At 40.1% G+C, this 24996-nt stretch overlaps 1 protein-coding gene and 1 pseudogene across 1 annotated transcript in view; one reads left to right on the top strand and one right to left on the bottom strand.

Moving 5' to 3' along the window:
- Nucleotides 1-11221: 11221 nt before the first annotated feature.
- LOC102494945 (non-histone chromosomal protein HMG-14 pseudogene) lies at nucleotides 11222-12047 on the bottom strand (annotated as a pseudogene).
- A 1437-nt stretch (nucleotides 12048-13484) lies between these two features.
- The window catches only part of LOC102494535 (cytochrome P450 2B4-like), a 17267-nt gene continuing 5755 nt past the window's right edge, over nucleotides 13485-24996 (top strand). The window contains 9 exon segments of the mRNA XM_014587942.1: nucleotides 13485-13655; nucleotides 14427-14474; nucleotides 14476-14590; nucleotides 14678-14827; nucleotides 15989-16149; nucleotides 16715-16918; nucleotides 17906-18026; nucleotides 19829-20016; nucleotides 20946-21087. Of these exon segments, the coding sequence (XP_014443428.1) occupies nucleotides 13485-13655; nucleotides 14427-14474; nucleotides 14476-14590; nucleotides 14678-14827; nucleotides 15989-16149; nucleotides 16715-16918; nucleotides 17906-18026; nucleotides 19829-20016; nucleotides 20946-21087 (1300 nt within the window).

Raw genomic sequence — 24996 nt, 5'->3', positions numbered from 1 at the left:
GAGAGGTCTGCTGTCAGTCTGATGGGATATCCTTTGTAGGTAACTTGCCATTTCTCTCTTGCCAATCTTAGTATCTTGTCTTTGTGGTTTTGGTCAACCTGGTTATAATGTGTCTTGGAGAAGATCTTCTTGGGTTGATTCTATTTGTATTTCTTTGTATTTCTTGGGATTGGATCTTGAGTGGGATTGGATCTTTCCAAACTTTAAGTTTGGAAAGTTTTCTTCTAGGATTTCATAGAATAGATTATCAATGCCCTTATGAGTCTCTTCACCTTCTGGGAAGCCAATTATCTGGATGTTTGGATGTTTGATAGTATCTAGTATTTCTTGTATATTATTCTCAAATTTTGCGGCAATTTTCTCAGTCTTCCTGGTGGATTTTTCTAGGCCTGCAATTTTCTCTTCGATGTCTGAGATGCTATTTTCTGTATGATCTAGTCTGCTTTTAATACTTTCAAGAGAGATTTTTACTTCCTGTAGTATAGTCTTTAAGAATTCCATTTGATTCTTTTGTAAAGTGTGTAATTCCTCTTTCAGATCTTGCAAGAATTTCCTCACCTCCCGGCACTCGTCAGCTCCTTTTCCCATTCTCTTCTGCAGTTCATTGTCTCTCTTCTCTTGCATCTCTGTTAGCTTTGCCATTATGAATGTTCCAAATTCTTTATCAGATATAGCCATGATTTCCGTTGAACTGTCTGTGAATGAAGAGGAGTCATTTTTTTCCCTTGGGGGAGAGGTATTTTATTGCTTTGCCATATTTCTTGTGGTCCTGCAGTGATTTCTAGTCATTTGATGGAAAAGTGTGTTTCTTCCCAAACTTGAAGTTCAATCTGAGTGTCCAGGAGCATGCAGAAAAGGAAACAGAGAGAGAGAAACAACAGCAACAAAAACAACCAAGAAACAGAGAAAAAAGACAAGAAAAAAACTGAAAAAAAATGAAACAAACAAAAACTAAAAAAATTGTTACTTTTTTTTTAAAGCAAAAATTAGAAAACCATGTGGCACGCAAGAATGTCGTGCAAAATCACTAGTTCTCAGTAGCCATGAAGGGGTCTTCTGTGGCCTGTGCTCTTGCCTTTCCTGGGTTGGGAAGGGAAGAGGGGATTATTAACAAGATAAAGGGAAAGGCGGGCCTGAGAGCCCAGAAACTGCTTAACTTTAAAAAATTTTAAAAAGGAAAAATTACTAAAAAAATGAGAAGACACAGACAGCGGTAGAGAGAGATAAAGACAGATACAGAGACAAAAGGCTGCAGTCTTCTTCCTACCACATGAGTTTGAGGGCTGGAGGCTGAATTATCAGTGGAAAAATCTTAATTTCTCCTAGTCTCCTGAAATCACAAGTTCTCAGTAGCCATGAAAGGGTCTTCTGTCTGGCTAGCCCTTTTGATCTTTTCTTAAAAAGTTTTATTTTACCTGACAAATAATAATTGTATATATTTCTAGGGTACAATGTAATGTTTGGATACATGTACACACTGTAGAATAATCAAATCAGGAAAATTATCATGTTTATCACCATTAGCATATCATTTCTTTGTGATGAGAACATTTAAAATCTTCTCCTTTAGCTACATTAAAATACACAATAATACATTATTAGCAATAGTCACGGGTGTGTAGTAGAACACCAGAACTTATTCCTCCCATCTAACTGAAACTCGTACCCACTAACCAAAGGCTCCCCTTGTCCTTCCTATCACTTCACCTCCAGCCTGTAATAACTGCCATTTTACTCCACTTTTATGAGTTCAACTTTTTTTTGGATTCCACACATAAGTAAGATCGTACAGAATTTCTCTTACTGTGGCTGGCTTATTTCATTTGAGATGATGCCCACTAAAGTTAGTCATGTCATATTTGACAGAATTTCCTAATTTTTTTAATGTTGAAGAGAATTTCATTGTGTATATACACTATATATTAAAAATCCATTTAACTGTTGATGGACACTGAGGTTGTATCCTTTTCTTGGCTACTGGGAATATAGCAGTGAACATGGGAGTGTAGACATCTCTTCAACATATTGATATAAATTTTTCTAGATTCCCCTATAGTGGGGTAGCCAGATCATATAGTGACTCTAATTTTTTTGAGGACTCTCTATTTGTTTTTCGAAAATGGCTGTACTAATTTATAATACTACTCACAGCATTTAAGGATTCCTTCTTTTTCCTCCATCCTTGTCAACATTTGTTATCTTTCACCTTTTTTATAATGGCTAATCTAACAGGTATAAAGTGGTATTTCATTGGTTTTCATTTCATTTCTCTTATGATCAGAGATATTAAGCAGTTTTTTATATATTTTTTTTACCATTTTTATGTCTTATTTTGAGAAATGTTGGTTCTAGTCCTTTGCTCATTTTTATTTTCACTTTACTAGATTTTTTTTTTTGTAGAGGTTTTTGCTATAGGGTGCGTGTGCTCGCCAGAAAGACAGAGAGAGAGACAGAGAGACAGAAAGTGAGAAATTACCCCCCAGGGGGGATGGCCATGCTGCAATCCCTTCTCCTCCATTCTTCTCTCGGGATCTTGGGCACGCACGCACACGCACCCGGCATGAGTTTAAGCCACTGGGTCCAGGACTTGAACCGTGGTCGATTACATGGGAGTCCAGCAACATAGCCATTAAGCTAACTGCTGGTCCTCACTTTAGTAGTTTTAATAAAAGCTGCAAATAATTTTTTTTTCTCCTGAATCTTCTCAGTTGTTGCTTCCTTATATTTGCCCTTTTCCCTTCCTACTTCATGAGAGTTGGCTTTCCATTCAAGGATCTTTTTTCTGTCTTTGTCCAGTTTTAGCCTGTGATAACCACTTTGCTGGGGTGAATGCCTATATGGACAGTTGGGTGATTAGACTTTTCCTGCTGTACCTGCTCAATGTAGATGATATATTTCTTTCTGTAAACTTGGACTACTTTGCCAGCTTTCTGACCTTTATAGTGTCCTTACACAATCTGAATTTCATCATCCTTTTGGGTAGGCATGGATCAAACATTGCATTTCTGTTTCAGCTCTTTGGTAAGAAGAGAGTCATTTGATTTCCTAGTATAGTTTGTATATTAGCCCTTATCTGATGTATATTTGCAAATATGCCTCCCAGTTGAGGCTTGTCTCCTCTCTATTGTCTCCTTTGTCGTATGGAAGATTTTTAGTTTGTTTTTGTGTTTGTTTTTGCTATAGGGCACATGCTCTCACCAGAGAGTCAGAGAGAGAAAGTGAAAAATCATCCTCCAATTGGGATGGCCATGCCACAGTTCACTTCTCTTCCATTCTCCTCTTTGGATTTTGGGGACACACACACATGCACCTAGCACTGATTTCTTCGTCATCCCCCTTTTTTTTTGAGGGAGAGATTTTTAACTATGTAGTGAATGTGCTCACCAGATACACAGAGAGAGATAAAGTGAAAAATAACCCTCCAGGGATGATGGCCACACCACATTCCCTTCTTCTTCATCTCCTCCTGGGATTTTGGGCACACCCACCCCATGAAAATTTCAAGCCACTGCATCTGGGACTCGAACCATAGTCAGTTGTGTGAGAGTTCAGCATCACTACCACCACATCACCTGCTGACCCCAAACCTGTCATTGATTTCAAGTTGCTGGATCCAGGACTCAAATTGCACAGTCAGCCATGTGGGGTCCAGCCTCCTTAACCACCATGCCATCTAGTGGCCTAAACTTTCTAGTTCAATGTAATTCTATTTGTCTGTGTTTGCTTTTATTGTCTGTGCTTTTAGAGTGGAATGTAAGAAACCATATACCAACATCATGGAATTTCCCTCCTATTTTTTCTTTATATTTTGAGGTCTAATATTTAAATTTTTAACAGCGGTTTTTGCCATAGGGCGCGTGTGCTCGCGAGAAAGATAGAGAGACAGAAAGTGAGAAATCACCCCCCCAGGGGGATGGCCACACCACAGTCCCTTCTCCTCCATTATCTTCTCGGGATCTTGGGCACGCATGCACATGTGCCCAGCGTGAGTGTAAGCCACCAGGTCTGAGACTTGAACCACAGTCGACTACATGGGAGTCCAGCAACATAGCCATTATGCTAACTGGTGGTCCTTAGCTTTATAATATATTTTGAAATCCAATAATGTGATGCCTCCAGCTTTGTTCCTTTCAGTTGTGATTCCTTAAGCTGCTCTGGGTCTTTAGTGATTTTAAGTTCATTCTTGATAAAGAGTGAGATAAGGGCCTATTTTAATTTTTCTGGACATAGATATCTAGTTTTCCCAACATCATTTATTGAAGAGATTGTCCTTTCCCTGTTGTGTGTTCGTGGCATCTCCTTCAAACTAATTTACCTGAGAATGTCAGTTTATTTCTGGGTCTTTATCCTATTCCAAAGGCTGTTGTGTTTGTTTTTATACCAGTATAATACTGTTTTAAATACTCAATTTTGTAATATATTTGAAATCTTGTACTATGATGCTTCTAGCTTTGTTCTTTTTACTCAATATTTCTTTGGCTATTTGTAGTCTTTTCTGGTTCTATATAAATTTTAGGACATATTTTCTATTTCTGTGAAGAATGACATCAGTATTTTGATAAGAATTACCTGGAATCTGTGGATCACTTTGTGTAGCATGGACATTGTAACAACATTAATTCTTCTAATCCATGAACATCAAGTATTTTTCAACTTATTTGTGTGATCTTCAATTTATTCAGTCAATGTTGTATGGTTTTAGTAATAGATCTTTCATTTCCTTTGCTGAATTTACTCACAACTATTTTAACTTTTATCTGATGCAATTGAAAATTAGATTGTTGTTTTATTTTTTTAGGAACTTTGTTATTAATATATAAAATACTCATTTTATTACTATTTTAGTTTATTTTATATAGTCAATCATTGTACATCACTACAGCTTGTAAAGTGAATTTACCCAATCAGTCCAGTTAAATATATTATACACTATTATCAATAGACAATCCTCCATTTCTGTGCCTCTTAACTGTCTTACTCTCTATTTTTCTCCTTGATTCCTTTTCTCTCACTCTCCCCCATCTTCCAACCTCTTCTCACACTGTCTCAGGTATCCATATCTGCTTTTTATACTTCTATATTCTCTAATATTTTAGTTTCCACCATAGAGCGTGGACAATTGGTATATATTAAGTGGAGACACATAATGTCTCTCTTTCATAGCCTGGGTTGCTTCAATCGGCAGTAAATCTTCCATATTCATCCACCTTCAAATGGCAGAGTCTTGTTGTTTTTTTGTTTGTTTGTTTGTTTGTTTTTTATGGCTGAGCAGTATTCCATAGTGCATATGTGCTGTACTTTTTCAATCCATTCATCCGTTCATGGATACTTGGATTGTTCCATGCCTTAGTAATTATGAATAATATCACAATAAACATAGATGTGCAGGCATTTTTCAACTGAGTCTTTTCCTATCTTTTGAGTAGATACTCAGGAGTGGAATTACTGGATCATATAGCAGTTCTATTTGTAAGTCTTTGAGGAACCTCCATATTGTTCTCCACAGGGGCTGTACTAATTTGCATTCCCACCAACAGTGTAGGAGAGTTCTCTTTTCACCACAGCCTTGCTAGCACTTATCATTTTTTGTTTTTTAAATCCTCACCATTCTGATTGGGGGGTAGGTGGAACCTCATTATGGTTTTGAGTTGCATCTCCCTTATGATAAGCATATGAGCACTTTTTCATATGTTTTTTTGGCTGTTCATATGACTTACTTAGAGAATTGTTTTCTCAGCTAATTTTCCCATCTTTGAATTGGGTTGATCATTTTGTTTTGTTTGGGTAAGCCTCTTGAGTTCCCTGTGTATTCTGGTTATCAGTCCCTTATCTGAGCCATGGTTTACAAAAATATTCTTCCATTCTGAGGATTGTCAATTCACACTTATTACTGTGTATTTTCTATGCAGAAACTTCTTAATCTGATGTAATCCTACGTGTCTATTTTGGGGATTAAGTTTGTGCTTTACAGGTCTTATTTAAGAAGCCTTGCCTATTCCAATGTCTTCCAGAGTATCCCCAGTGAAATTTTTTGTGATTATGATAAATGGGATGGGTCTTCTATGTATACAATCATGTCATCTGAAAACAGATAATTACACCTATTCTTTTCCTATTTGAATGTCTTTTATTTTGTTCTCTTCTGATTGCATTGGCTAGGATTTACAGAACTACATTAAAAAGAAGTGGAGAAACTGGGCATCCTTGTCTTATACCAGTTTTTAGTGGAAAACTTTCCCCTTTTCCCCATTCAATATGATGTAAGCTATGGTTTTTTCATAGAGGCTTTTATTATCCCAAGAAATGTCTCTTCTATGTCTATTTTGCTGAGAGGCTTAATCATGAAAGTATGTTGTATTTTATCAAATGTTTTTTTTCTGCATCAATTGATATAATCATTTGGTTGTTATCTTTCTTTCTGTTAATATGGTGTATTACATTTATGGTTTTGCATATATTGAACCACACTTGCATCCCTGGTCACAGTGTATAATCTTTTTTTTTTTTTTTTAATGTGTCGTGGGATACTATTTGCTAGTATCTTATTGAGAAGTTTTACATCTATATTCATCAGAGATATTGATCTGTACTTTTCCTTTTTCGGCATGTCCTTTTCTGTTTTGGGGATGAGGGTGATGTAGGCTTTACAGAATGAATTTTGGAGCCATCCTTCCTTTTGGATCTTTAGAAATAGTTTAATCATAAGGACAAGTCTGAAGTTGAATATTATATCTCAGAATTTAATTGGGAAGATTGAACCACAACAGAAGGTTGGGGCCAACAAGCGGCATGATAGTTAAAGGCGCTGGACTCCCACATGGGCGACCACAGTTCAAGTCTCGGACCTGGTGGCTTGCTTTCTCACTTCCTCTCTCTCTCTGTCTCTCTCTGATCAAACTGAAAAATAATAATGATAATAATAATAAATAAAGTTGAATAAAATAATTCTTTAAAAAAAACAGAAGGTATAGTACTTGCATGTTCTAAAAGAGGAAATACACACTATAAAAAAGAATAAAATTCAACTGTTAGAGATAAAGGCTATTATACAGGAAGTCCAAACCTCCTTTAAAAGTTAAAATCAGACTAGATCATACAGAAAATCAAAACTCAGATGTAAAAGATAGAATCACTGGCCTAGAAAAATCCACCATGACAACTGAGAAAATTGCCCTCAAAAATGAGAATAATATACTAGAAATACTAGATACCAACAAACGTCCAAACATCTGGATAATTGCTATCCCAGAAGGTGAAGAGACTCATAAGGGCATTGATAATCTGTTCCATGAAATCCTAGAAGAAAACTTTCCAAACCTAGAGAGGCATTCAAAGATCCAGTACCAAGAAATACAAAGGACCCCCAACAGAATCAACTCAAGAAGATCTTCTCCAAGACACATTATAGCCAGATTGACCAAAACCACACACAAGAACAAGATATTAAGACGGCAAGAGGAAAATGTCATTACCAACCGAGAGTATCTCATCCATCTAACAGTGGACCTCTCATCGAAAACAATGTGAGTGAGAAAGAATAGGAAAATATATTTGAAGTGTTAAGGAAAAATCAGTTTCAACTAAGAATACTGTACCTGGCAAGATTATCCTTCATATAGGAAGAAAAGACAATTACATGTTCAGAGAAACAAAACCTGAAAGAATTTATCAACACCAGACCAGATCTCTAAGAAGTTCTGCAGGGAATGCTGTACCAGAAAAATTAAAATACAGTCACACAGAAATAAGTGTTCAAAAATGAATGGCCAACTTAATCATAAGGACAAGTCTGGAGTTGAATATTATATCTCAGAATTTAATTGGGAAGATTGAACCACAACAGAAGGTAAAGTACTTGAGACTTAACTGGGGAAATGGCATTTTACGACTTTTGACTAAAACATTGCTAATTTTCTTCTAGGCTTTGTTTTCTGGTTTTAAGGATTTTTGTCCTGTCTTGAGCTGCAAATAGGTTCATACACCTAGTATTTAAAGAGAATCATAACCTGTTTCCTGGCTTTAAGTTTTTAGCATAGTCCCTTAGCATTTCTTTGATTTATTAAAGCTAAAATTTCTTTTCTTGAAATTCAAAATATATTCAAAAGTACCTATTTAATGACCATAGTAAGCTATATAGCATCAATTAGTATAGTATATTCATTCTACTCAAAGTTTCATGCCTAAAATCAGACATGTATTCACAGATATGTATATATCACTTGAACTTTGTATTGAAAGTAGTTATATTATTTAAGTAATTTTGTGAATTGATAAAATGTGGGGAAAAAGGAGTGGAAAACAACTGTAGACACCTAAGATAGTGTGGGAGGAGGGTAGGCAATAGCAGAGGGAGAGAAATACGAGTTAAAAAAAATGTGTGTTTTCATATATATATGAAACTAGAAATGGAAAACTATTGATGATAATATGTATGATTAAGCCACTATGCAGTAAATTTTGGATGGGAAATCACATTTTGTATATTGTGATGATGCTCAGAGAATGAACGTAAATTAATTAATTAATTTTTATTTTTTGGAGAGGTTTTTGCTATAGCAAATGTGCACTCACCAAAAAGAGAGAGACAGAGACAAAAAGCGAGAAATCACCCTCCAGGGAAGATGGCCATGCCACACTCCCTTCTCCTCCATTCTCCTCTCAGAATCTTGGGCATGCATGCACATGTGCCTGGTGTGAGTTTAAGCCACCGGGTCCAGGACTTCAACCATGGTCTACTACATGGGAGTTGAGTGACATAGCCATTATGCCAAATACTGGTCCCTAGTTAATTAATTAAAAAATGTTTTAAAAGAATAAAGGATATTTTAAAAGAATTATTTTATCCTGGAACATCACTAAATTTTTGTTCATGAGTTACAACAGTATTTTGGTGGAGTCTTTAGGGTTTTCTATCCATAAGATCATCTCATCAGGAAACAGATAACTTCACTCTATTCTTTTCTATTTAGGTGTCTCTTGTTTATTTGTCTTAACAAATTGTTCTGGCTAGGATTTTCAATATTTTGTAGAACAGCAGTGGTGAGTGTGGGCATCTTTGTCACTTTTCAGATCATAGAAGAAAAGCTTCCAGCTTTGCACTGTTGAACATAATGCTAGGGCTGGGCCTGTCAATTATGATTTGTTGTGTTTAGGTATATTTCATGCTGTGATCCCTTCATCTCCTTTCTAATCTCAGGATTTTTAGTCACATGTGCACCCAGTATGGCATATTTTTCAAGCCTCCAAGTATGGGACTCAAACCATGGAGCCAGCCATGTGAGAGCCAATGACTTCACTACACCACCTGCTGGCCCCACACAAAGATTATTTTTAAAGAATTACTTATTTAATTATGTTTATTATTATCATTACTTTAATTTGTATAGGACACAAACACTCACCAGAGAAACACACAGAGAGAAAAGGAAAGTGAGAAAGTAAGCTGCCAGGTCTGAGACTCGAACTGGATTCAACAATGTGGGAATCTGGTGCCTTAACTGCCATGGCACCTGCTGGACCTGATATTTTTCACTTAACCTTTAAATTACTTGTTGATGCTATACTTATACAAGAGCATATTGCTTAATTTCGACATATTTGTTAATTTTCCATAATTTCTCTTGCCATTATAAGGGAAGCTCAAGTGCAATAATGTTTTAAGACGATAAATGATAGTCTATCTTGTTTCTAATAATAAACTTTTTTTATTAGAAGTTGGAGCACACACACAAAAAAAAAGTTGGAGTACTCAGTGTGAGGCATAAGCCCTTTGGGGTATAAACGGGAGAATGAGTGTTTACATCCTTTTCTCTGCACCACTTCTGGGGGTGAAGGCACTGGAAGTGCTTGTGTCTCTATGATGCTGTCCCCTTTTTCTGCAGTCTAGATAAAGTCACATATATTTAACCTCCTCTACTCCCAGAGCTAGGAGGTTTAAGATGTACTTCCTCAGGCAGAAGCTATAAAAGTTGGAGTGTTCAATGTGTGGACAAACTCCTTTCAGGAGGAGTTAATAGCCCTAGAGTGCTCGCTGGAGCAAGTTGGGCTCCAGAAGTGCCAGGCTGCTTCTCAGGCTGGTGGCAGGTCAGTATTTGCTCTTCAAACTCCCTAATGCAAGTTAGAAGCCAGATTGCACAAAGAGGTGTGGTAGTATCTGTTGGAGATATTTCATAGTTTTATCAACAGTACTAGGGAGAAATGTTCACCTGTTGAAATATCCAATTTGTAAGACAAACAGCAATGTGATTGAATGTATGGAAGAAAATGAAATGAAAATAAATAAATAAATAAAAATGTATAATAACAATAAAAAAAGAAACTAATGCAGATGGATCCAGAGTATGTAGTACCAAAAAAAAAAAAAAAAAAAAAAGGAAGCCAGATTGCCAAGTAATCAATAAAAAAAAAAGAGAGTTTCATAACTCCTCTGTGGAAAAGACAGGGTGCTATTTTCTTTCTTTTTTTTTTTTTGTAATTGAGATTTACTCATTGTGTCAAGGATCAGTACAGACATTTCAATTTGTACCCAATTCTTAACATACATACCAAAAGTTTAAAAAGCCAAGTATAGTGATTCTTTTTAAGTTATTTCAATGACAGTCCAGCTTCAAATTTGTAGGCAAATTTTCCTTAAGAGAATATCAAGAACCACTGTCTTCAAATATTGAAAGCTGTTATATAAGTCCCACCAAATCACAAGTTAGTATCATACACACTGCATACTTCAAATTTCCAATCTTTCACAGCACATTAACAGAATTATTAGGAAAACTGGACTACCATGACCAAAGATGTTACAGAGTGCACACAATTCTGACAGGGAGAGCAACAACCCAAGAGTGGTTTTCTTTATGAAACAATACTACTAAAAAACATAATGGAAGTAATTTAAAATATTTGAGATACATTAAATGCATGACTGTGACTCCAAACTGCCATTTAGTATGCTTTGTATTTAGGATATAAAAACTACCCACCCACCCCCACCTATGGAATGTTAAGATGACAGGCAAGAGAGTCAAAGCCTCCTATAAGTCAATATCCCACTATTTTCTGATTGTGCTAAAAATAAACAAGCAGTAAATGATTTCACCTCATAAAAAAAGCATTTACACTTAAAAAAATGGGACGAAGTGGGATTCTCTCTTTCTTAAAAATGTTTCTGGAGCTACTAAAAAACTTGCATTTACAGAATAGTTGATAAAAATATTCCTCTGGATTGTACAAGAAGGGAGACAGGGACCACTGATAAGACATAGTATATGATATTACTCAGACTTGACTTCTTTCTTGCCTGCTTCATCAGAGGGTGGGCTCTCCTCATTTTTAGTTTCTCCACTTTCTGCAGGTAAATCTTTAGTGTTCCAGTTGGCCACTTCAGCCTATTTCCCCTTTGCTCCCCTTTTCCCTTTTGTTTGCACTCTTTTGACTGAAGATTTATCCTTCCCTGCCACCTTTTTTGACCTTGTCTCCACTTTTACAGGAGCAGGTTTAGCCAACAACTTTGCTGATCTCCTCTTATGCTCTCCCTTGGCTGCCCCCTCGGCTGAGCTGACCCTCCTCTTGGGCACCTTGGCTGCGGACAGGGTGCAGCGACCTGGGTGCCTGATGAGGCTGCGGCGCGCCTAGAGCCTTTGTGGAGTTGATCGAATAAACCCTACCACTCCTCCCGCCACCGGAGCTGCTGGAACGCCACTACTTTCTTTTTTAATAACCAGAGGGCGTGTGTGCTTGTGAAAGTGGGAGAGAGTATTACCCAGTGGAGCATGGTCACAACACAATTCCTTTCCTCTATTTCTCTATCTCAACAGGACTTGAGGCATGCACACACATGAATCTGGCATGTTGTTCAAACTGCTGGAGATAGACTTTGTAGGATATTGTTCCCTAAAATCAGCCCTTAATCACTGTACCATGCTTGCTGGGACTTGTTAGGCTGAAGATGTTTTCTGTGTGTTTGTTATTACGTTTATTTCTAATCCACAGTCTTCTCTACTCAGAAGAACGTGTTTAGCCGAGTAGGTCCTGACAAGTATAGCCTGGCCCATCAGGAGGCTGCTGTTCTAGCTGCCTCTCTGCTTTTGTGGGGATGAAGACCCTGGGAGTGCTTGCAGCACCTGTTTCAAGCCACCATTTCTCCTCTGTGGTCTAGAAAGGCTTGAATATGTCTAAATTATTTTTTTCCCCAGAGCTGGTATCTTAAGATCCAAACTGTGGAACATTTTACTGTAAGGACACTACCTGTGATTTCTAAACCCTACTCTTGAGAAGATTGCCGTTGGGGATTCACTTCCCAATTAGACAACAAGCCTGGGGGAGGGTGGGTCAGGTAGTTCATACCTGAGTGTGCCCCAACTCTTCTTACCAACTGGAGGCAATATTTTCTCAACTGTCTGGGGGGAAGAAGACTCTCAACTAGTCTATGACTTTCTCTCAGTAAGGGATAGACCCACAAATAGATGTTTATTCACTGGATCCATGGGAGGAGGGAGTGTCAGGAGCTTTTATTTGGCCTTGGTGCTGATATGTCCACCTTTCCCTGTTTCTTCCCTCTGTGAAAAGGCCTCCTTGACCCATTCCCTGAGCTATGTGATTCTACACTGGTGCCTTGAATTCACCAATATTTTCCTTCAAGTTCCTTCAAAGTCAAATCAACATCCAAAGCTTTGACTTTCTCAGCTCAGAAGTCTGTCCTCATCATTTTGCAATCTATCCTGGCTCTCATTTATTGTCAGATTCCTAGGGATTTTTCTGGAAGGGTGCTGGTGGGAGTTCTTTTCTTACCTCAGTGCCCACTCTGGAGGGTCAACCCAGTAATTCATTCATCACTGTGGTCTTAGCACCTGGAACAGTGTGTTTAACCTACTTAACATGATGGGAATTATGACAGGTGTTTAAACTATTTGCTGAGGATTAAATGTATGTGTGAAGAACAAATGGTCACCTTGAATACCAACCCCAAATAGAGCCTAGCCTCCTCCATCAGATGACGTCTCCTCTATCTTACTCTCTTTTCATACCCAGCAAAAATTCCTGTCTCTAAGGGGCACAGAATTCCCCCCAATTCTCCCCGCTGGCTACTCTTGATCCCTCATGCTTCAGTTCTGCCCTCTGATAAAGCTAGCTCAGAATTACCCATGCAATGGAACCACTCTAAACTCAGCCTCTATACCTTCTACCAGTTTGCAGCACATGCTTCCTGGAGGCAGGTGCTATACATTCAAGGATCTTAATTTTGCCCATAAAGGAACCTCCAGAGAGGCAGTGACCACCAGAAACCAGCTTTGGGACTCAACCCGAGAAGCTGAATTGTCACAGGTTATGCCTGCTCTGTTACCTTTGGACTCCCTCTATCTGAAGATGTACCAGGAACTTCGCCAGAGTATTCCTGGCACACTGTCCCACCCTACCCACAGAAAAATAATGACAGAGCAGCCAGCCTTTTAAGAGGGACAGCAGAATGAAGAGCAGATAAAGTGAGGACCATGGTGCTCTCAGCTTTACCGCTCCTCAGCATCCTCATTGGCCTCTTGTTATTCTGGTTCTGGGGCCACCCCAACTCCCAGAGCCACCTGCCGCCTGGTCCCTGGCCTCTACCCTTCCTGGGGAATATTTTGCAAATAGACCACAAAGGTTTTCTCGAATCCTTCCAGGCAGTAAGATGGAGAGGGGATAAGGGTGGAGAGGTAGGAGTTGATTGGAATGTAAAGAGCTTGTATGTAGGAAGGGAGTTGTAGGTCAGAAGTTGGGTGGGACTTTGCGGACCAGCTTGGAGATTCACCTCTTCCAGTCTTTGTTTGGCCCAACAGACCCATTAGATAAGCTTCTGGAATTCCTATGAGAAGGGAGGGAGAGCGGTAGACTAGAGGGAAAGATTTAGATAGACTTGAGAGTGTGAGCTGTGGTCTTGACAAGGCAGGGGAGGAGAGGAGATTAAGAGTCTGTGAAATTCTTAAAATTCAAAGTTGCGAGGGTTTTTGGAGAAACTGAGAGACAAGGACACATGGGTCAGGGTGCATGAGGAAGACTTGAGTGAAGTCTCACAGTTCAAGTCCCTGTCCTTTTGAGATGGGGATCCAACCAGTGGGACATAGGCGACACTGGAGTGTGTGATCCATGTGTGAGGGCAAGCCTCTTTGTTTGTCTCTCTCACCCGAGAGAGACAGCCAGGAGAGAGAGAAGGAGAAGGAGAAAGCAACACCTCAATGTGTTGTGATCACACCACAATCTCTTCTCCTCTGTTTCTTCATTCTCTTGGAATTTTGGGCAAGCACACACATACCAGGCATGTTTTTCAAGCTGCAGGGGCCAGAATTTGAACTGGTCAGCTATGTGGGATTTGGATGCCTTAGCCAGGCAGCCACTAGGCCAACCCAAAAGACCCATCTCTTGAGTTAGATGATAAAGTCTGGACCCTGCCTCTGTAGCTGCAGGAGAAATACGGGGACATCTTCACAATCTACCTTGGCTCTCGGGCCCATTGTCATTCTGTGTGGATATGAGGCAATGCGAGAAGCCTTGGTGGATCAGGGTGAGGCTTTCTCTGGCCGAGGACTCATCACCATCACTGACTCCATCTTCCAGGGAACTGGTGAGTGGACATGCGGCAGAAACTGGGGAGTGGAGAAGGGACATCCTATGTGTTTTCCTGAACTTCCCTGCATGCTTCAACACTCAGGTGTGTTCTTCACCAGTGGAAAGTCTTGGAAAGTCCTTTGGCAATTCTGCATGACCACCATGAAGGATTTCGGGATGGGGAAGCATAGCATTGAGGAAAGGATCAAGGAGGAAGTGCAGTGTTTGGTGAAGGAGCTGCAGAAGTATCAGGGTGAGCCCCATGGGCCAGGGGAGGGGATTGGCAAGTCTGAAACAGAGAGAGAGCATGGGTGACAGAGACCCAGATATGGGGACAGAGGGATTAGAGACAGGTTCAGGGGGAGAGAGGAGAGGAAGAATGAAGAGAAAGAGAAAAGGGGAGATAGATGGAGAGAGAGAGACAGGATGGGAAAGAAAGAGGCAGAGAAAGACAAAAATATATCAATGATGGAAAGAAGGGGAAGGGCCAGTTGGTGTCATAGAGGTTAAGGAACTGGATCCCACATGGCCAGCTTTGTGATTTAAGTCCCGAACCCAGCGTCTTAAGAATCATGCTGGGTGCATGTACATATGGAGCATGTCCATTCCCTCAGGGGTATGTGTGGGTTCTCTCTCTCTCTCTCTCTCTCTCTCTCTCACAAGCACACATTCCATATAGGGGAAAAAAGAAAGAAAGAAGAAAAAGAAGCGAGCTCCATGGCCTGGTGGTTAACGTAATTGGATTCTACTTGGTCCACCATACAGTTCAAGTCCAGATTCTGGGACTTCAGAAACGTGCTAAACACATACACATCATTGGCCAGAATCCTAAATGAGGGAGAAATGGAGGAAAAAGGATTATAACATGACCATATCTCAATGGGGGTAGTTTCTCCCTTTTCTTCTCTCTGTGTCTCTGTCTCTCTCTGGCAAGTGTACGTGCCCTCTAGCGAGAAAGAAAAAGTGACAGAAAGAAAAAACAAGGCTGAGCAAGCCAACAAAGATAGATCTAGAAAGAAGCTTCAAGGAAAAAACTTAGAAGAAAAAGGCGAAAGTAGAAATAAGGTCAGGGGAGATTCAAAGTGAGACTGAGGTAAGGTAGGAGGATATGAAGACAGATGGGGGCATTAAAAGAGAGCAAACTGTGAAGACAGAACTAGGTCTCAAAGAGAGTCAGATACCACAGAGAGATACAAATGCGTGAAATAAGGCAGACCGAGTCAGAGACCTGTAACAACAAAGACCCAGGGATGGAGATGCACAGGAAGGAAATCTGAGATGCACAGCCCAGTGCCAGAGTAGATGGCTGAGACCAGATAACCAATCACACGAGAGATGATGGCTCCAGCCATGTCAGGGCCGAAGGACAATTCAGGGTATGCCAGGGCTCCCTGACCAACCTCTCATTTCCCAGGGGCCTATCTGGACCCAACTTTCCTCTTTCGGTCCATCTCGGTCAACATTGTCTGCTCTATAATCTTTGGTGAACGCTTCCACTACCTGGACCCCAAATTCTTACAGCTGTTAAATTTACTGAAGGACACCTTCATTATTTTCAGCTCTTTCTACGCCCAGGTGAGGTGAAAGTTTCCACGGGAATAGGTGGGTGGACCCTGGGAAGGGACCAGGTGCTTCCTGTCCTGAACCTGGAAGCAAGAAGGCATCGGGAGGTGTGATTTCTGAGGAGGGCAGTTTATTTCCTTCTCCCCCTGCTTCTGAGGGTAGCAGCACCCACGAGGCTGCTGCAGGCATTGGTGGTGACTTTGTGTAAATTAGAAGACATGCCACCCTCTCAAGATGAGCACTGTAAATCAGCTCCTGTTGCACAACCCAGCTTTCCAAGGTCATGACTCCGGTTGGGGTAGGAATCAGTTCTTCGGAAAGGGTGGAAGGTGAGAGAGGAAACCTCAGCAGAAGTAAAGAGTGCTTGGGGCAGGGTGCAGCTGTGCATGCACACGTGTGTGTGTGTGTGTGCACGCGCACATACTAGGTGGCATGTTCCCCACGTCTACAAGGTGCCCTTTAGCTGCTGTTGTGTGGGGGCAGTACACAACCTCGAGTCCTCAGTGAAGGTCCTGGGTCCCTGGTATCAGCCCAGAGAGGGGAAAACAGGTTCTAGGCTTTCCCTCCTTCCCTCTAGGTGTTTGAACTCCTCTCTGGCATCTTGAAACACTTCCCTGGCCCTCAAATTCGGATGTACAGCAACATTCAAGAGATGAAAGCCTTGATTGCTGAGAGCATAGAGAGGCATCAGGAAACTCTGGACCCCAGCGCACCCCAGGACTTCATCGATGCCTTTCTGATCTGCATGGACAAGGCAAGGGCCAGGCTGGACTGGGGTTGTGTAGGAAAGAAAGCAATGGACATGGTACAGACACACTGAGCTAGGATGCTGGGATGCAGATGTGGTGTGTATTATTTAACAATCGAATATTGAACTTCCTATGAATTGATAAGAAACCCACGCCCACCATCAGGTCCCTCTCTATTCCTTCTTCAGGCCCTGACAGGTGCCTACCAAGGAATTAACATCTAATCTGGGAGTCCCTTCTTCTCAACCTGATTGGTCAGAGGCTCCCATCTTATATGACTAGTCTGGCTTCCACCATATCAGTCATTAAATACCTTCAATATCACCTGTTTGGACAGGTGCAAGGGTCATTTAAGAGACCAAAGCATCTAAGAGCAAAGACGATAATAATAACAAAAAGTATTAGTTACTGATGTTTATTGCTCACTTAGAAACATAATATTGAAACAATCCTAGATGATAAACTAAGGCACAGAGAGGTTAAGTTCCTGGTCCCAAATCACACAGCTAAGAAATGGTAGGTAGGGGGATCAGCAGTTAGCTTAATGGCTATGTCGCTGGACTCCCATGTAGTCAACCACGGTTCTAGTCCCGGACCCGGTGGCTTGAACTCACGGCGGGCGCGTGTGCGTGCGTGCCCAAGATCCTATGAGGAGAATGGAGGACAAGCGGTGTGGCCATCCCCCCTGGGGGGCAATTTCTCTCTTTCTGTCTCTCTGTCTCTGTCTGTCTGGCGAGCGCATGCGCCCTATAGCAAAAACCTCTCCAAAAAAAAAAAAGGAAAGAAAGAAAAGAAATAGTAGATAGGACCTGAGTTTGGACCTAGTTTGGCTTCAGAGCTCACCCTTTTGCTATTCTGTTGGCTTTGAAGTTAAGAAAAATAAAATAAGGAAAAGGAGAAAATGGTAAAGAGTGACATGGGAATGGGCAGGTAGAAAATAAGGCTCAAAAACTAAAAATCATTGCAAGGGGAGACTTTAAGACTTTTTAATCGATTTTTTGGAATGCCTGGTTCCTGAGAGTGAGTTCAACTCTACGAATTTCATTAATACTGTGCTCTCGCTGTTCAGTGGCACCGATACCACCAGCACCACCCTCCTGTATGGGCTTCTACTCCTTCTTAAGAATCCTGATATCTTAGGTGAGCTAGTATTATGGTGGGCAGGGGATAGGGAAAGTCAACTGTTTTTATGTCTATGGTGGAAGGTGGTTTTGTGATGGATATAGACAGACAACTCCTGATTTGGAATGGAAAAAAAAAAATAAAAATCAGGGCCAGCAGATAGCATAGCAGTTACATTACTGAATTCCCAGGTGGTTGACAGTGGTGTGAGTCCTAGACCTGCTAGTTTGAAAAATCACACTGGGATTGTGTGAATGCATGCCCAAGATCCTGGAAGGAGAATGAAGGAGAAGGGATTGTGGTGTGGCCCTTCCCCCAGGGGTGATTTCTCACTTTCCAGCTGTCTCTGTTTCTCTGATGAGCACACACACCTGAAGGCAAAAAATTTCTCTGATGAGCCCACACACCTGAAGGCAAAAAACTCCAAAAAAAAAAAAAAAATTAAATTCACCCACACAGAAATGTATAACTTACAATAAATCTTAACCATTAACAAAGGATTTTGAATTTGAGAGGCAGTTCTCAAAGTAGTTTTTATTCAGAGAAACATCTGGTACTTTAGAAGGAATTTTTGTGTTTATGACTTGTTTTGCAATTTGCAAAACACTTAGGCATCACAAGATGCTCTATGACTTACAAAGCATGGCCTAGTCACAAAGTCTTTTTGTTTTTGAAACATTCTATCATCTACAAAGGGTATGCCTCTTTCTTTTACAGGTTATTGATTTAATTTTATTAATTATTATTATTAAATTTGCTCTAAGGCCCGGGCATCACCAGAGAGAGAGAGAAAAATGTAAAGTTATAAAGAAAGCTGCCAGGTCCAGGACTCGGACCATGGTCAGAAGTATGGGTGTCCACACCTTAACCAGCATGACACCTGCTGGCCTTGAGGTGTGAGCTTCTTAACAGAAAACTTTGAGGTTAACAGAAAACTTGAGTATATGGAGCTTATTGGCAATTGACCACTAATTGAAAAGTGCCCTCTATTGATTCTCCTACTGATGATTGGATGACCTGAGGTTGAACTTGGAGGAACTCTCACTTAATCAAACCTATTTTATAAGTAACAAATTTAAGACCCAGTGGTAAAGTGACTTGTCCAAGAACACATAACAAGTCAGTATGAGAAAGGGATATGACATCAGTTTCAGCTGGAGCTAACTGTAGTTAAAAAAAAGAGGGTGGGGGGAGAAGGGTGCCCTTAAATATTGAATGAATTTCCACCAACCCATCTTTATACAGGCGAACCCATCTCATAACTGGAATGGAAACAACAGGTAATATTTTCCTATAAAGAAACCATTGTTGTTCCGTTCTTGTGCTTTCACTGACGAGGAGCAATTATATATATATATATATATGGATTTCATGCATTTATTTGCACCCATATAAGTTCACACTTTAATTTAATCTTTCTACAGACTTTTTTTTTAAAGAGATTTTTTTCTATAGGGCATGTACACTTGCCAGAGTGACAGAGAGACAGAATGCAATAAATCACCACCCTTGTGAGATGGCCATGATACAATCCCTTCTCCTCCATTCTCCCCTTGAGATTTTGGGAACACATGCACACGTACCCACACTAGGCTTTAGTTTTAAGCCACTGGTCTGGGACTTGAACTGTAGTAGACCACATGGGAGTCCAGTGATGTAACCATTATGCCATCTGCTGGTCCCACCACAAACATTTTGAAGGACCCTTGTAAAGCATTCATGAGACTCTTCTATCTGTGGTCACTCTCTGGGTGTCTTTGCAGAGCCCATTGCTATCAGTATTCTTTAATGGTTACATCCTCCATCCTCACTATCCTTAGAAAAAGTCCAGATGGAGATTAACAAAGTGATTGGCCCACACCGTCCTCCAGCCCTTGAAGACCGGGCAAAAATGCCTTATACAAGTGCTGTCATCCATGAGATTCAGAGATACAGTGACCTCACACCCATTGGACTCCCTCACTGTGTCATCAGGGACACCCACTTCCGAGGATATCATCTGCCTAAGGTGAGACTAGCAGAGCCACAGGATATTAGAAGGAGGCTGCGGGCTGCTCATTATCTTGTGATGGTTCATGTCTCTTATTATTTCCAGATTTCTGTGTGGGGAGGAATATTTTGGAAACAAAGGCAATTCTTTTCCCTTCTGTCATTTTTTTTTCCACAAATTATTAGATGTTAGGTATTCTTTTGTTGAATAAAGTCTGATATACTTAATTAAAACTTGAAATAAACAGACCTCTTTGGTTCAAAACTCTTTCTTCATATCCTCTATCTTCTTCCTTCATGAAAAGGTATTTGATGTTTCTGCTGCTTTTTTTAATCATATGCCACATGTATGTACAAAGGCCTGTTCATACAGTAGTTATCATTTTGCAAATTGTGTGTGCAGTATGGCATATCTCCTTCCATGCCTGTCTTTATGTTCAAACCAACACACTTTGCAAATTATTTTCCAATTTTGTGTGTCTATATGGCTTTCCTTTGAGAAGTTACCAGCTTCAGACATATATTCAGGTCAAAGTCTTGGGTTCTAACTCATCCTCTCTCCAATGGTTGCATATGTTCTTGAATATGGAAATACCGAAGGATGATGTCCACAATGTCTAATCACCCAGCGGGCATCAACTCATCATATTAAATGCTGGCCCTAGTTCTGGACCCTTGAATGCCTCTGCTGAGCCACAAGTGAATCTTTAATTGATAACATCATAGAGAAGCTCAAAGGATCTTAGGGAAGAGGGGTTGATGTGATTATTGTGGACATTCAGAGGGCTTGGGACACAACTATTAATGAAACAAAGCAGCATTATTTTAGTATGTTAGTTATTACTTATGGAGTGAGGAAAGCCATTATCAACTGCAGGTGTATCATAACTGATTCATCCACTCCTTGATAATGGCCACTGAGTCCTCCTGACTTTGGTGCCCTGTTAGGAGACTACTGTGTACCCCATCATGAGCTCTGTTTTCCATGACCCGTGCCATTTTGAAAAGCTGGATACCTTCTTCCCTGGCCACTTCCTAGATGCAGAGAGCAACTTCAAGAAGCAAGAAGACTTTATCCCATTCTCCATGGGTAAGTTGGTGCCCTTCCCCATCCCATGAGAATGCCTGTCCATCCCCACCTCTATGTGACTTTATCCTTTTCTCCATTCCAGCATGGGGTGAAAATTTTTGAAAAAGATGATAAATCTATAAGAAAGAGAAAGCAAGATACCTACAAAGACAAAAACAGAGGGCAAAAAGAGGAAGAATGATAAGGAAGATGGGAACTAAATCAGTGAAAAAAAAATTATGTTAGGCAAGCTTACGTAATTCCTATCTTTAAGAACATTTTTCAGTTTTCTTTATAAATCTTAATGCTGGCTATAGTTTTTCCAGTTATTTCATAAGTATCCCAGCACATATTTTTCTCAATTTTAAATGAAATTAAGGAACCCCCTCATCTTTTTACTATATTTTACTCCTGAATGAGACTGTGCATACATAAGGACGGGTGGGGGGGGGATAGCATCTCTGCACACCTTTTCCCTTAAAATTCACCCTTGACAGGGTGTTGGCAGACTGCAGTCTCCTTCCTTCATCCCTCCAGCCCAGGATCTTGGGCTTGTGCATGTCTAGTGTGTTTCCAGGTCAACTGAAGATCTGAACCCATGGTGGCCATGTCGTTTCTGGTATGACAGTTCAGTAAACTACAGTAAATGCTTCTCTACTCCAATTTTACAAGGTTCTTATTTTTACATTTTTATACAGAATTTGGTATAGAGCTATTACATTTTTAGCTCCTGTAAAAATGAAGGAATATTTTTTTCTTCTTGACTTGTTAAAAAAATATATAAATATCTTAGTGCTGAATTATGCATTCCCTCTTAATGCTCTAATATGAGAGGCCTAGAGATGGCAACAGGCTTGCCCAATGCCCATTAAGAAGTTGTGGCCTATATTAGTCAGATCAGGCTAGGCTGTGAAAAATGACCTGAACATTTCAAAGTCAGAAAGTTGATTTCACGTTCATGCAACATGGCCATCTCAGGTCCTCGGGGGTCTGTACTCATCACACTCATGTAGAGAATAGGTCTCTCCTGACATGCAGAGACAGGAGAATGGTATGACATACACAAATTATCCTTCTTTTAGTTTTCCCAAAGCAAGTCTCATTCAAGTTCAACATGACATAGATATTTAATGTACCCTGAGGTGTGCCATGAATGTTTTGTGAATGATGGTATAGCTTACCACACCTTGAGAGATAATTCTCTGGGCTCCCTCTCTTTTCTATTGAAACTGCAGCTAACAGGAGACAGTCCAAATTGTGGTCCACCTCAGGGACAGCTTTGCTTCCCATTCTTAGTTATACTACATGGACACAACAAGCCTATGCTGAAGGCAACATTAGAAACTAAAGGATTAAATTATATGGGACGGGACCAGGAGATGGCATATTGGTTATGTAACTGGACTCTCACTTGGCTTACCATGGTTCAAGTTGCAGAGTTGGCAGGTGGAATCTCATGCCAGGCACGTGTGCAAGCATGCCCAAAATCCCAAGAGAGGCTGGAGAAGAAAGGATTGAAATGTGACCATGCGTCATGGAGGGCTATTTTTTGCTTTCTGTCTTTCTGTGTCTCTGGTGAGTGCACACACCCTGTAGAAAAAAATCTTAAAACTATGCATGCTGGTCATGTGCTTGCACACTCACCATCCAGACTGACTGAAACTGGGGGTGGATCATAGTATGGGGACTGTTGGGGGTGCCTGTCTCTCTGTATCTCTCTCTATCATAGAAGACGCAATCAAATAAACTTAAAAAAAGAGAGAGTGAATCAGTGATATGAGAGGCAGAATTTTAAGGGCAAAGGTGTGCAGAGATGCTATCCGAAAAAACAATTACAATGTGGCCGTTGACCAGAAAGGATTGCCTTTGTCCATGGTGCTAGGAAGCTTATGGGGTTAGTTTCAATTGTGAGCAGGGCCTTGGGACCTGGAAGAGGGGCTATCGTGGCCAGACCAGGGTTGCTCAGAAGCCTAGAGCAGTAGCTGTATGCCCACTCCTTCAGAAATAATTTAATATTCTCACAGACAGTACAGGCATAGTGCCTAACCACTATGTATCAATCTAGGTGGGGGTACAGAGGTCTGAGCTCCCTTGTCCCTTTCTCTCATTGCTCCACATAGTCAGGGAATGTTAGTAAGGACTCTTACGATGTTTTCCATTTTCTCAGAAACTGACTTAGCTGGGGACCAACAGGTGGTATCGTGGTTAATGCACTGAATCCCTCATAGCCCACTGTGAGTTGAAAGGACTAGTTCAGCTCTCAGCTCTGTGCTGTGTGACTCCCAAATATCTCTGGCCAAGTGGTTTGAGTCTAAAATCCAACAGCTTGAAACTCATGGTGGGCGCGTGTGCACATGCATCCAAAATCCTGGGAGGAAGAGGAGAAGAGATTGTAGCCTGGTTACACCCCAAGGAGATGATTTCTAATTTCCCTCTCACTGTTTCTTTGGTTTTTTTTTTTTCTTTTCTTTTTTTCCCAAATAATTATTTTATTTCACCTTATTTATTTAGTTATTTTAATTTGAAGAGAAACAGAGGGAGGGAGTGACAGAGAGAGAGAAAGAGAGAGAGGGAGAAAGCAAGCCACGAAGCGCAGTCAGCCATGTCGGAGTCCAGCTTCCTTAACCACCATGCCACCTGCCAGCCCCTCTTTTAGTTTTTTTCATGTGAGTACACGTGCCCTATGGCAAAATCCTAAAGAAAATAAATTAATAAACAGAACTAATTGTTAAAAACAAACAAATAAACAAATGGGCTTAGCAGATAGTATACTGAACCAGACGAATACAGAGAAAGATAGAAAATGTGAGAGAGGGAAAAACAGGGACCAAGAGGGAAATAGGAGAGTATGAAAAAGGCTGAAATGAAAATGGACAGACAGGGACACACACAAATTCATGCTGTTTGCATGGAGGACAAGAATATGAACAAACAGATGTCCCTCATATGTAAATCTGTTTAAAGTTTGTTAATTAATTTACATTCATTGACTGAGCATTGTTATAGCATACAAAATGTGATTTCTCATCTAGAATATACTGCATAGTGGCTTAATCATACCTGTTATCATCAATCATTTTCCATTTCTAGTTTTATATATACATATTTTTTCACCCTTACTTTTCACCCTCACCCTCATCCCTCACTATCTCAGGTGTCCACAGATGTTTTCCACTCTTCTCTTTCCTCACATTTTATTTTTTTATTTTTATTTATTTTTATTTTTACTGCATTTTTTTATTTCAAGAAAAACATTTTTCATGTTTTTCTTTTCCCTGAAACTTGTTTTTTCTTTTGTAATGAAGATTTATTGGTTGTGTCAAGGGTCAGTACAGACATTTCAATTCTTAACATACATACCAAAAGTTTAAAAAGCCAAGTATAGTGATTCTTTTTAAGCTATTCCAATGACAGTCCAGCTTCAAATTTGTAGGCAAATTTTCAAGAACCACTGTCTTCAAATACTGAAAGCTGTTATATAAGTCCCACCAAATCACAAGTTAGTATCATACACACTGCATACTTCAAATTTCCAATCTTTCATAGCAGATTAACAAAATTATTACTAAAACTGTACTACCATGACCAAAGATGTTACAGAGTGCACACAATTCTGACAGGGAGAGCAACAACCCGAGTGGTTTTCTTTATGAAACAATACTACTAAAAAACATAATGGAAGTAATTTAAAATATTTGAGATACATTAAATGCATGACTGTGACTCCAAACTGCCATTTAGTATGCTTTGTATTTAGGATATAAAAACTACCCACCCACCCCCACCTATGGAATGTTAAGATGACAGGCAAGAGAGTCAAAGCCTCCTATAAGTCAATATCCCACTATTTTCTGATTGTGCTAAAAATAAACAAGCAGTAAATGATTTCACCTCATAAAAAAAGCATTTACACTTAAAAAAATGGGACGA

This window comes from Tupaia chinensis, unplaced genomic scaffold (genome assembly GCF_000334495.1).
Source record: "Tupaia chinensis unplaced genomic scaffold, TupChi_1.0 Scaffold000037_18, whole genome shotgun sequence".
In the NCBI taxonomy this organism is placed as follows: domain Eukaryota; kingdom Metazoa; phylum Chordata; class Mammalia; order Scandentia; family Tupaiidae; genus Tupaia; species Tupaia belangeri.
This window is presented reverse-complemented; position numbering and strand designations above follow the sequence as displayed.